Source organism: Geospiza fortis, unplaced genomic scaffold (genome assembly GCF_000277835.1).
Source record: "Geospiza fortis unplaced genomic scaffold, GeoFor_1.0 scaffold286, whole genome shotgun sequence".
Taxonomy (NCBI): Eukaryota; Metazoa; Chordata; class Aves; order Passeriformes; family Thraupidae; genus Geospiza; species Geospiza fortis.
The window spans coordinates 819979-833068 of NW_005054444.1; the positions used below are offsets into that span (position 1 = coordinate 819979).

At 41.0% G+C, this 13090-nt stretch overlaps 1 protein-coding gene across 1 annotated transcript in view; it reads left to right on the forward strand.

The window, feature by feature from the left end:
- Positions 1–13090, forward strand: part of LOC102038972 (ovostatin-like) — a 25305-nt gene that overhangs the window by 2243 nt on the left and 9972 nt on the right. Inside the window, exons 4-22 of the mRNA XM_005427420.2 lie at positions 164–216; positions 1096–1116; positions 2170–2338; positions 2867–2951; positions 3732–3843; positions 4200–4314; positions 4518–4627; positions 5775–5933; positions 6289–6516; positions 6839–6896; positions 7370–7515; positions 8592–8741; positions 9307–9477; positions 9808–9940; positions 10558–10654; positions 11158–11386; positions 11955–12078; positions 12419–12537; positions 12983–13034. Of these exons, the coding sequence (XP_005427477.2) occupies positions 164–216; positions 1096–1116; positions 2170–2338; positions 2867–2951; positions 3732–3843; positions 4200–4314; positions 4518–4627; positions 5775–5933; positions 6289–6516; positions 6839–6896; positions 7370–7515; positions 8592–8741; positions 9307–9477; positions 9808–9940; positions 10558–10654; positions 11158–11386; positions 11955–12078; positions 12419–12537; positions 12983–13034 (2331 nt within the window). The remainder of the gene's footprint in view (positions 1–163; positions 217–1095; positions 1117–2169; positions 2339–2866; positions 2952–3731; positions 3844–4199; positions 4315–4517; positions 4628–5774; positions 5934–6288; positions 6517–6838; positions 6897–7369; positions 7516–8591; positions 8742–9306; positions 9478–9807; positions 9941–10557; positions 10655–11157; positions 11387–11954; positions 12079–12418; positions 12538–12982; positions 13035–13090) is intronic.

The following is a 13090-nucleotide window of genomic DNA, read 5'->3' on the forward strand; positions in this document are numbered from 1 at the left end:
CGTGTAGGGCTCTTCTACCTTCAGATGCATTTTATTATGTGCATCCTGTGCAAGCAGGACTGTTGGAAGATCTGTGAAACTGGGAGTACTAATGAATGCAAAACATCATGCTCAGCCAAACAAACTAGGGTCAATGCTAACACCCTGTTTCTTGCTTTTCCAGTGAGGTTTCGTGTTGTTGCCCTGGATTTAAATTTTAAACCTGTTCAGGAGAAGGTGAGTGACCAGTAATACTCCCCTGTATTTAAAATTGCTGGGAGACGACTTCTTCTCAAATTTTACATAGAGGATTGCTGTGGATAAAATGGGATGTTGCAGAGACTAAATGCCAAAGAATTAACCTGATTTCCTAAGCACATTTTGTGATCCAGACTTTCATTAGAGTCACAGGGAAGAAGGCAAGTGTGCAGCAGTTTGAATTCCTGACACAATACCTTCTGTTATCACTGGGAAAGAGGCTCAAACCCTCTCCACTTTGTTGCCACAGACATTATCTTAGCTCTGACCAGAAAGGCCACGGTTCAGTCTCCTGCTCTTACAGTTCAGCAAATGCTGCTTGCAGGCATCAGTAAATCATCCACCTGGCACTTTGCCTATTTTAGAAATGGGGGAAATGAAAGAGAAATTGCTGCCACAATTATTTATGTCCTCAGATGTATTATTTTCACTGTCAGCAGTCCCTCTTCATGATCATAGTCTTAAGGAAATTAATGAAAGGGTCTTCACTGGCCTCCTTTCCTGCACTTGTAATGCAGAAGACAGCACAGTGGTAGCAAAAGAGCTGGTGCTAATAAGAAGCCCAAATCATGTTTTGTGTGCACTTCTGTAACTCTGCTCACTCATACACTCTGAGATTGCACTAAAACCAGTATGATCAGAAACTGTCCTAACATTCTCATTTCATCTCTCTCCTTTATGCAAGCTTCTTATTGAAGTGAAATTGCTGTTAAACTGATTAAAATAAGAGATGAGGACCTCTGATGAATGGTATTATACTGAATATTGGTTATATACTTCTCACAATCCTGAGGAAAAACAATTTGTGTTTGATCAGCCACCTAATATCTTCTTCCATTCTGTTTTTTCCTCTTTCAGTACCCCTTGATTGCAATTCAGGTAAGAAATTTTTGTCTTTGTACTGCATTACTCTGGGCACATGTCCTTATATGAATTTCCTATATTGAATGTGTCCATACACAGACAAATCTCGCTGCTCAGTACAACAGCAGAAATTAACAGAAACTCCTTAACACAAAACAAGGATGCTTTGTGAGGTTGACATGGAAAGCACACCTATAATCATTCTAGCAGTCAAAATTTGTAGTGTTCTTGTCTCTGCCTTTGATTCTTCTCCCCTTCCCCCAGTTTGCTGAACTTATTTTGGGATATATATTTTTGAAACTCTAGTGCTGCTTAAAACTATGAACAAATATAGGTTGTGAATACAACTACTAACTATGTCAGTACTTTCGTGGCATTTTCTGGTGATTTTTAAAAGAATTGCTATTCATGTCTAGACAGCATACTTACAAGTTTTCATGTTACACTGTAAAGTCAGGGGACTTTATTTTCTTAGCAGTGAGAACATACATCTTTTGAGCCCTCCACATGTTTTTCTTCCAGCCATGGTTGTAAAGAGCCAAGGAAATGGTGTGAATGAGTTTTCTTTAATCTAGCTAGCATAACATATACTGAGAGGAAAATGCCACCCCAGTGAATGCAGAAGAAAGTTTTCCTTCCTTCTTCTGGCAGCTGAAAAAAAAGCTGGGGTTGCTAAAGGCCAAGATTTGTGTGGGATAAACTTGGCTGAAGGGAAAGCACAAAGAAGATTTTCTTTCTCTCCCCTCTTGACACAAATCTAGAGCAACATATACTAAAGAGCAGGAAAGAGCAGTATTGTGCAACTTTCCCTGATGATTGAGACTAATAAGTAGGCTGGCAGAGAATGCCTAAATTGGGAACAATAGATGAGAGTCTAACAACATTAATAATAACATAAATAATCAGAGTACAAAGGCGCAATTTAACGCGATGCATGTGTATTAAGCAGCTTCTCCAGTGCATTAAAGCAACCTGCTCTGTTTTCTTCCTTATTGCTGCTTTTGTGTGTTAGAAGCAAAAGATTTCCAAGACAAAAAACCTCTGAATCTGTATTCTTTTTTTCTTCAGGATCCAAGGGGCAACAGGATCTTGCAGTGGCAAAATGTGAAGTCGGAGATGAACATTGTTCAGCTAGAATTCCCACTCACTGAAGAGCCTGTCCTGGGGAACTACAAAATTATTGTAGCAAAGAAGTCAGGAGATAGAACAAATCACTCATTCCATGTGGAGGAATATGGTAAATGCCACCTTTTTTTTTTTTAATTCAGTGTAGGAAACATTATTAGAGATGAGCCCGTATCAAGCAACCTTTTGACTGCTAAAACTTCAAACAGCTTCCTGGCAAATGCAGCTTCAATTAATTGACATTAAGAACTGGGGAGACTAAAAAATTTACAATTTTTCACCCACTTAGCCAGCAAAATAATCTGCACAAGAAATCAGCACATTGATTGCAATTTTCAGTGAGACAAACTAAATTTTTCCCAGCTATGTCCAAGAACTTTCTTTGCCAAAACTCTGCAAGGCATCTAGACATCACAGGATTCATTTCAGAAGTCCTGTCTTCTCTTCTAATTGTTGCAGAAATGCTTCAGTAAGCCTTTGCAGATCAGGCCAGTTCTTAATCATTTTGCCACCCGGGTTCTAAGATCCCATTCCCTCTATTACCAACAGTAAGATATATCCTTTTTGATTTCATCTTATAAGGGTCTGCAAATTTACAATATGCCAGTGTTGGGTTTTTTATTTTTGCTCTTTATCCTAGTGTTGCCAAAGTTTGATGTCACAGTCACGGCACCAGAAAGCCTCACAGTCCTGGACTCGGAGTTCACAGTGAAAGTCTGTGGGTTGTAAGTACCAAGTGCAGAGTTGTTAGGAAATGTGCTGAAGTGGAAGAAATTCCCAAGGACTGGGTAAAGAGCCAGGGCTTAGAGAAGAAGCCAAAATATGTAGGGCCCCAGAAGAGGTTGGTGAGGGTTGACTTGGTCTTTGGAGCTTTCATTTATTTGTGCACTCATGTCATTTTATTGTATAAGTATTCGGTTCCACATGGCGCTGTACAAGGTAGGTAAATCTTTTGAGAGGTTCCCTGGTAAAGTAGGATGTGTCCACTCCCAACATGCCACTTCAGAGGGACACCTTCATAAAGCAGAGCAGCATTAAATTCTAGCAGGCATATTATGGTTCCAGCTGTCTAACTCCACCTCCAAGCTTCGTCCTTCAGAAAGACCTTGCTTCAGAAAGATCTTGTAATTTGGAATCCAGATTTGAAATCCCAATCCTCTAGCAGATATGAGGAGTTTTGCTTTGATTTCAGTGAGCCTGGAACTCCAGTTTAAGCTAAAGATTGGAGACAACTGTCTTAATTTGGTCACTAGCCACATCTGTTCATTATGCTTATAAAGGTATTTGATTTGCATTCAAAGTGTAGCTTTGTTTCATAGATTTAGATGCGAAAAAGAATTAATTTTGATTTCTGAGTTATATTTTCTATTTTGTTAAAGCAGGAGAGTTAGGAAAAACCTGTGAATCACTGCTGTCCTGAATCTATTCCTGCACACATTAGCTTAAGATTGTTTTTCAAGCATTAGCTCATAGACCTCATCAGATCATATTTCTTCTTCCCCTAGGTACACCTATGGCCAGCCTATTGAAGGGAAAGTCAAGCTCAGTGTGTGCAGGGATTTTGATTCATACGGGAGGTGCAAGAAAAGCCCAGTTTGTCAATCATTTACCAAAAATGTATGACACATAATTATTATTCCTCTTCATGCTTGTCCTCTCTTCTGTGTTCTTGTTTCTCTCCCTTTGCTCACCACACTTTGCTTTCTCTCTTTGATGTTTCTCTTCACCCTACTCATCTCTTTGCGGTATGACTGACTAGGAGCTCGGGGCACCTCATTTCTCTTCTTGGCCTCCTGCAGGCCTGAAGAATTGACATGCTTCTTCATCATGACTCAGTTTCCCATAAACATGTATAAATCATGTTGAAAGTACTGAGAAAAGGCTTCACTCACTAAAGAAGGATCCTGTGTATTGTCAACACCCTTTGCAAGCTATGATCCTTGACAAGCGGATTTGTTTTCTTCCCTGTCCAGCTGGAGACAGATGGCTGCCTCTCCCACGTCTTCAGCTCCAACATCTTTGAGTTACATCGCACTGGTTACATGAGGAGCCTTGACGTGAAAGCCACTGTGACAGAGAAAGGAACAGGTAATCCCCTCCAGGCAGGCAGAAACAGCAAAAATGGTGTGGTGAAGAAGGAGAGTAGGGGATAGCCTCTGCTTGCTGAGTACAAGAATGTCTCCCTGAGGAAGGTTGTTTTTACAAGCACAGTGACCATCTCCAGGCAAACTCTGGTGATGTTCTGTGCAGGACAAACTGTATCTTCTCTTGACTCTGGGCATGTCTTCCAGGCCTGCAATTTACAGCTGCTCAGGTTATTTCCATAACTCGGGTAATGAGCACCATACACTTTGAGAACATGGATCGCCACTATAGAAGAGGAATTCCTTACTTTGGACAGGTAAGCAAGAGCTTGGAGGGCTTGTGTTGAAGATGACTGACAGGCAATCACATAACAACAATGATGGCAACATCTAGGGGACTGTTTGGGGTGGGTTGTTCTCCCCAGTCTTCTTTCCTTACGTACAATGCCCTGCTGGTAATTCTGAATGCTGAAGACTAATAGTTTATTCTGAGTTTGATTCTGCCAGAAACACTTGAAATCAGGACAATTCATTAGCTAGCATTTCTCTAACTTGCATTTTAAGCTTGCTATAAATCACTGCCTCTCCCTTCAGAGCTGACCATCACATGCCAGCCAGACATTAATAGAAACGCTGGTGGATGAGGGAATAAAGAGGGAAAGGAATTTAGAGCACACAAAAAATCAAGGAAATAACAAGAGTTTCTGTCTCAGAAAGGTTTTTCATTATTTTGTTTCGTGACAATACCCACATAACTCTGTCAGTTGTTTAAAGAGGAGGGATAAATCTCTCTCCTTTGGTTCATTTTTTGCCAATGAGGAAAAAATAAGGAGGACCAGTAACACTGAAAGGAGACGAGATTGTCTTTCGAGGGTGGGTTTTTTCCCCTCTGTAAAGTCTATATAACTTTCTTATTTGGTTTACATTCCCACTCTGTTCTTTTTCTTTAAAAAAATCAAAATGAATGCTCATTTCTAGCAACATAGAATTTATTTAACGTGATCTGTTATTTGTTTAACACATAAACAGCAGAGACGGTGTAGACAGAATCAGAAAAATGTTTAAAGCAAAGATGTGGATAAAAGTTTTTCAGACGCTGCAAATAGCAGCAGCAGACTCTCAAGACTAAGGAAGGAAAAAAAGGGAGGGAGAAATGAAAATATATTTTTAAACTGGAAATGTATAGTCAGAAGGGACTGATCAGGAAAGAGATGATTCATTAAAGTTCTTGCTCCAGAAGAGGACATTATCAATAGTGGGGCAGATGCTGAGGAAGCTCCGGCTCCAAACCTCATAAGGTAGCTCAGATAGTTGCCAGAAAGCAAAGACAGAAATTTCGGTCATCAAGTATTGCTTTGAAGGAAGATGAAAAAGTAATTCTGCTGTTTGGAGAGCAAAGTAGTGCAAAATATCAGTATCTACATACAGAAAAACATTCAACATGTTTCACATTCCCTTTTACAGATCAAGCTGGTTGACAAAGACAACTCTCCAATTTCCAATGAGGTTATTCAGCTATTTGTCAATAACAGGAATACAGACAACTTTACCACGGATCATAATGGTGCTGCTGAGTTTAGTATTGACACATCCGAAATGCTTGATCCAGAGATCAGTCTGAAAGTGAGTACAAAACAAGGCTGAATAGAGACAAAGAGAGAGATGGCTGCTCTCAAACCGAATCCAAGAAAAGATGGGATTAGGCTTTAATTCTAGTAATAAAAATATGCTTTCTTCATCTTTCTTCTTTGTGTAGAGCTCTCAAAATCTGCTATAAGAGGAGTGAGGAAAACATCTGAGTTGTTGCAATGCAATGGCTTGCTGTAGGGCTGCTCTTTCCTTACCAGTTTTGATTTAGATGCAGTTCTTATCTATATGCACTATGTGAACTAATCATTCTGATGCCAGAGTGTCATGACAACTTCCCTAGTGATATATGTTTGTTTTCCTTTTCTTCCCCACTCCCTCTCCTGCTCAGGCAGTTTATAAAACCAGTGACCACTGCCACTATGAAGGCTGGATAGAGCCTTACTACCCAGAAGCTTCTCTCTCCGTCCAGCGCTTCTACTCTTGGACTGGCAGTTTTATGAGGATTGAGCCCGTGTGGAAAGATCTGAAATGTGGGCAGAAGAGGATGATCACTGTGCACTATGTCTTAAACACAGAAGGATACAAGAGAATCAACACCACGAACTTCTACTATGTGGTGAGTATGAGGTTGTGGGCTGGTTTGCAGAAAGGCCTTTACTGGGCAGCTCTCTGGCAATCCGTCCACAGGAAATTACAGCAGTGAGTCATCTTCATGGTATTCTCTGTCCCTCTTTTCCCTTCCTTTTGCTTCTGCTTTGTGACCAGCAACAAGGTCCCCAGCAGCAGCAGTGGGAATATTCAGCATGCCCTAAGGCTTATGTTTAAGCATTTGAGATCATCTCATTGTAGATTGTCCTGTCCATGCATAATGAACCTGATTGCTGCTTTCTCCCTCCAACTTCTGCCAACTCATACATGTCGTGATATTCTCTGCACAGGGCATGGCAAAAGGCAAGATTGTCCTTACAGGGGAAATTAAAGTTAATATCCAAGCTGGTAAGTTAAGTTGCCAATCCATATTTTTGCATTAAAACAAACAAAGAAACAACCAAACACCCAGATGATTGAATATGGCAGCAATAGGAAGGGCTGCATCTCTCTCCACCCATGCTTGTGTGCATGACAGTAGCACTACACTAAGATCACTATAAAGTCAGGTTTAGTCCAGCAATTACTGAATTTTATATTAGTCAAATAGTGTTCTCTAAAGATCTTCCCAAAGGGTGACATAGGGAACACAGAGTGTCTGCTTTAGGGTCCTATCTGAATATGGCCACGTGTTCAAATCTGCAATAAATCTGAGACCATCTGGATTAAATCCAGGCCTGTCACCTCCTGGAAAATTGTTCAGTTTATCATATTCAGATTGCTCCACTGACTGGTAAAGTTACAGACCTGTTGAGTTTGGCTACTATTGCAGTAAATCTTTGATATTCCTTCCTTATCGATGCCTTTATTTCTTCTAACAGGCCAAAACGGCACTTTCACCATTCCCCTTGTGGTCAGTGAGAAAATGGCTCCAGTCCTTCGGTTGCTGGTGTACACCTTACACCCTGACAAGGAGCTGGTGGCAGACAGTGTTCAATTGCCAGTTGAGAAGTGTTTCAAACACAAGGTGAGAGGCACTAAGATATAGCAAGCCTTACCTGCTGTCAGATAAATACAAATTCTTTGTGTATGCATTCACAAGAGATTTCCAGTTTTGTTTCTTGTTTCCTTCCCCTTCTCTCTACATTACTCCTTTTATTTCTCTCTTTTCTCTTTGGCCTTATATCTTTCCTCTACCACTACCTCCTCGCCTTATTGTCAGAAGACATATCTTCCTTTAACATTAGAAACTTTTCAGGATACCCACATAAATCCCAAATTGTTCTTGCCTCGCTTAAACTCTACTTCTGTTTGATTCCGTTTTTAGACTTTCTATTCTTCAACAGAGTGAACACACTTTAGACTTATCCCACTTCATCATTCAATCTGATTTTTTACTCTTTTTTGTTGAAAAATGCAATTTAGGTTTAGCAGAACTAAATACACACAGAAAAGAAAGCCAAAATAGTAGTCTGGGGTTTAAGTATTTCTTCTTCTTTTTTTTTTTATGGTACATTTTCATTCATCATTATAAACTCAGATTTCATCAGTAATATTTTTCTAATCTTTAGCTCCCAAAAGCTAAAATGCATGAAACTGTAGAACAGGACAAACCAAGTGAAATGAAACAAAATGTTTCTAGTTGCCCCTCCTATTTTTTTCCTCTTATCTAAAACAAATGTGAAACAGATTTTGTTCCAAATAGACTCAAAATCTCTTTTATACATTTGCTAACATTGGCCAGGGACGTAGCAAAAATATGATTTGCTCACTGTAGGGATTAGTGTATGTAGTCAAGTCATAATAAGGTTCCATTTGGTTTGATAATGACAGCAGAAGAATCACACTTTGTTATAAATCACTTGAGATAGGCTTCATTTAAACTATCACAAGAATCTAAATCTGCTTATTGCCTAAGTCCCTGTTATAACAGAGACCTGGCCAACAGCTACAGTGGAGACCAGACATTCTCCTCCAGGCACATCTTCTGTGCTTTAACAGAAAATCCTTCCACTGTCCTTCTTGCCCTCCACTCACACACACAGTCAGAGCAGCCCCAGCAGCATGGGGCAGTCATGCCAGCATCTGTTTGATGAATTTCAGGTCCACTTGGAATTCTCTGAAAAGCAGCTGCACCCAGCTTCCAATGTCAGTTTGGTCATTGAAGCTGCTGCCCACTCCTTCTGTGCTGTGAGGGCAGTGGATCAGAGTGTGCTGCTCCTGAAGCCGGAGACAGAGCTGTCCATGGAAATGGTAAGCTGCCAAATGCCTTGTCTTCTTCCACTGCTTCTTCCTCCTCCATTACAGTCTGTCTCCACTTGAGATCATTAGACTGAGTTAGAGCTTTACAGCTTCTGGCATGTACTGGTCATAAGCCATCTTTAGTAGGCAATAAACAGATTTTGTTTCCTGTGTACTGTAAATCCTCTTTCATCTGGTATTTAGTTTAACCCGTGACTGGTCTCTGGCAGCACAACCCTCCAGCATATCTGCCACAACTCCCAGTTCTATGCCATCAGCAAACTTGCTGAGGGTAGACCCTTGCTGCAACATCCAGATCATCAAGGAAGATGTTGAGCAAGATTAGACCCAGTACTGGAGTACCCCGTTGTACATCACTGGTTGCTGGCCTCCAGCTAGACTTTGTGCCATTGATCACAGCCCTCTGATCCCAGCCATTCAGCCATTTCTCAGTCCAGGAAACAGGGCATGGTTTCAAACAGGCTGTCATCTCAGTTTTGGCAATTTGCAGTATTTGATGGTGCTAGTAAAGTTGATGTTTACATACTCACAGTTCCTGTTGCCTTACACCTCACAGGTATATAGCCTGCATCCCCTACAAGACTTTCAAGGCTACGTCTTCCATGGGTTCAATCTAGAAGACGACTCCAAAGAGCCCTGTGTCTCATCTGACCACATCTTTCACAAAGGCTTGTATTACACACCTGTAATGTCTGGATTAGGCCCAGATGTGTATCAATTCCTCAGGGTAAATGTCCTGTACATTACTCAAATATGCTTTAGTGAGTTTCTGCTTATGTAGTGTTAGATTCTGCAAACAGAATATTTTTATATTAGTAAAATATATCTTTATATTAGTAAAACTCATACATGACAAACTCTCCTCTTAGACCTCTATTCTCAATTGATTCTGGTGCCTGCTGTGATTTTCCAGCACACACAAAGCTCCCAACAGACTCTGCATACATGTCTCTGGGCACCTCTGCGCTGGAAACACAGTAATGGGAAAGAGGGAAGAATGGAACAAATCTCAGCTACAATGTGGTTACGGCTAACACTAAAATGTGTTTTTTTACAGGATATGGGAATTAAATTTTTTACCAACTCGAAGGTTCGACAGCCAGTTGTGTGCACTGGTGAGACTGTAAGACGTCAACCATACGTAGTGAATGCAGGGCACGTGGCTTCTGCACACCATGTCAAATCATCAGGTAACACAGAGGACAGGAAAGAGATTTTACCTTTCTCCTTAAAGGAAGAGGTATTCTTGTTATACACACATGGACAGTACTCATTAACCACTTTGGTTTTGATATTAAATATTGGCCTGGCATTGAATGAGATAGTTAATGGCCAATGCCCAAAAGAGTCTTTCAGGTCTACCCTTCTGATTCATCTCCAGTTTCATGCTGGGAATTGTTGGCAATTGGCAGTGTCACACAAAACTAGCACTGTTGGCATTGATTCCCTTCCGACCAGAGCTAGCTGGACAAGACTATGAGAAAATGTGAACAGTAATCAGAGCTAAGACTCAAGTGTTCTGAGTTCTAGCCCTAGGTCTCATGCTCATGAGAGGCCAAAACACTTCAAGCAATTTTTTCTTTTTCCTTTGACACCAGGTTATACCTAACTGAGGGATATATTAGCAACATTTAATAATATTGGTGTGGCATATGTGTATATATGAATATTATATATTCTCAGTCAGAAGGTAATGGTAAAACACTTATTGTCCCTCATACTGGCCCATGCACATTCAAACCTGTCCTTTCTGGGCATCTCCATTATATGAACCAGGCTTTACTAAATTCTCATTAACTCTTACCAGCTGAAGCTGCTAGGGAGGAACGAGAGAGGGCACTCATCCTTGAGACTATTCGAGAATTCTTTCCTGAAGCTTGGATTTGGGATATAGTTCCAATTAAGTGAGTACTGCTTGTTTCATATCTTTGCCTTGCTTTAGGAATTACTAAATATGTTCTCTGATGTCCTGCAAGGTGGCAATCCCTTGCCAACTCTTCTTTCTTTTTGGCCCAGAAGACCTATTTTTTCAGTCATCAGCTGCCCATCCGCCCATCTCTTTTCCATGATCTAATTTCAAAGATGTCCCTAAAGACACCTGTTGCCACAATGTGTGTATCATGAGTCATATTCCCTTCCTCAGAAGGACATGTTTATTTAAAATACAGATTTGTAGAACAAGAATTCTGAGTTGTCTTTCCAAACTCAAGGATATGATGGGCAGAGGAACATTTAAATGGTTAAAATTTTCTCAAATTTTAGTGATAAATTCCAGGGATTGTATGTGGGATTTCTGCAGACAGAAGAGGGGAAGTTCCGGTTCTCAAAACTTTTTGCATATACTGAGAAGCAAGTTATCTGAAATTTACCCTTTCTAAAGCTTTCATCCTTTCTCCATTCCCACCAGCTCTACTGGAAAAGCCAGCATCTCATACACCATCCCTGACACCATCACCAAATGGAAAGCCAGTGCTTTCTGTGTGGATGGGTTGGCTGGATTTGGCATGTCTGCGCCTGCCACCCTGACAGCCTTGCAGCCTTTCTTTGTTGACTTGACCTTGCCATACTCCATCGTACGAGGAGAAGATTTCCTGCTTAGAGCCACTGTCTTCAACTACCTGGACCACTGCATTAAGGTGTGTACTTCTCCCACATTCCTAGACCTTATCCCATCTCCAAAGAAGCTGCAGCAAAATGATTGGTGCAGGTGGCTGGACCTGCTCTTGATTGAGGTACTGCTGGTTCTAGCTGACAACAAATATCCTGACTGGATTTGTCCTCTCAGAACAAACAGTACAGAGCAAAGGGAGATCTTGTGAGCTGTACTAGGCCAGATCTGTAGAGCAACTGTATCAAGATCCATAGAGAAAGGAGGCAAGTGCTTTGCAGAGTATCATTCACCATCCACAGATATGCAAGCCATCAATGGTTTCACTGGGGCCTTTTCCTTAAGAATCAGGTGTGCATAGGATGCTTAACATCCTGTGTTAACAGTGAGACTGTTGAGAGAAGCAAGAAGGAAAACTGCTCTGGTTACATCTGATAGATGATTAATCAAACATCGTCATCATCCAAGGCCTTAAATCTGCCCTACACTTAACTCCAGATGTAAGCAGAGAGTGCCTCACCCCCTCTAACATTAAAGCACAATTTGCAATATGGTACAAAACCCTCATCCCATTGCCCTACTCCTTCTGTTCTCAGATTAATGTCTCACTGTCAGATTCCCTTGATTATCAAGCCAAACTCTTCTCCCCAGAGGATGATGGATGTGTATGTGCCAAGCAAAGAAAGACCTATGTCTGGAATATTTTCCCCCAAAAAATTGGTAAGTGTTTTGAATCTACTTGTTTTTATGTTCCAAGATTGATACTAATTTATATCTTACCTGAAAAAACTTAATCCTTTTCCAACCCAGAGAACTTGGCCTACCACTGTTCTTTCCAGATCTCTGGGTTAAAAAGCTTCTCCACAGCTTCAGTGTCTTTATCATTGCCATTTTTAGAGACCAGTTCTCTTCCCATATGTCTCACCTAGAGTGACTGACCATGCATTATGTTGAACTACTTCATCTTATTAATCAGATGAAATGTCTTACTTTGTCTATCATCCTGCATGGCAGAGGTCCATTTCTTTCCTTTTTTTTTTGTTTTTTACTGCTATTTAAGGTAATGTGGTGTTCAGCATTACTGCAGAGACCAAGGATGATGAAGCTTGTGGAGACAAATCTCCCAGGAACATCAGTATTGCCTACAGGGACACCCAAATCAGAACACTGCTGGTTGAGGTACTTCTGGCATCTCTTACTGTTTGTCCTGCATTCCTTTTCCCGAGGAAACTAAAACACAGCGGAAGTACCAAAAGCAAGGAAAAGTTTTTCAGGTTCTCTAAAGAACTCCTGGTATTGCTCCACCTTCATTTGTCTGGGACAGGGTCTGGCTGCTCAATCTAAGACCAAGTCCACTCCCATCGGATGTCCTCTTCCATGAGGATCAGTGAGTGTTGGCATGTCTCCCTCATGCAGAGGAGAAACTGGAAATGAGGGGCTCCATCTGATGTGATCTCCCTTTCAGGGGCAGCCACATCATCCATGAACTTGTAAACTGTTGCTTCAATCCACTTGTTTGGTGACATAGGAGGTTGGGGAAAGGGGTGGCATGTTGACACTGAATTTCTTCTGCATGCTTTTGTCTCATCCACTGCAAGTGTCTTTTCTTTCCATCTCCTTGCAGCCTGAAGGAATCAGAAGGGAAAAGACTCAAAACTCCTTAGTTTGTACAGAAGGTAAGGGTCTTATATACCACTGTTGTGAGAAGAACTGAAAGGAAGTTTGGACTCTG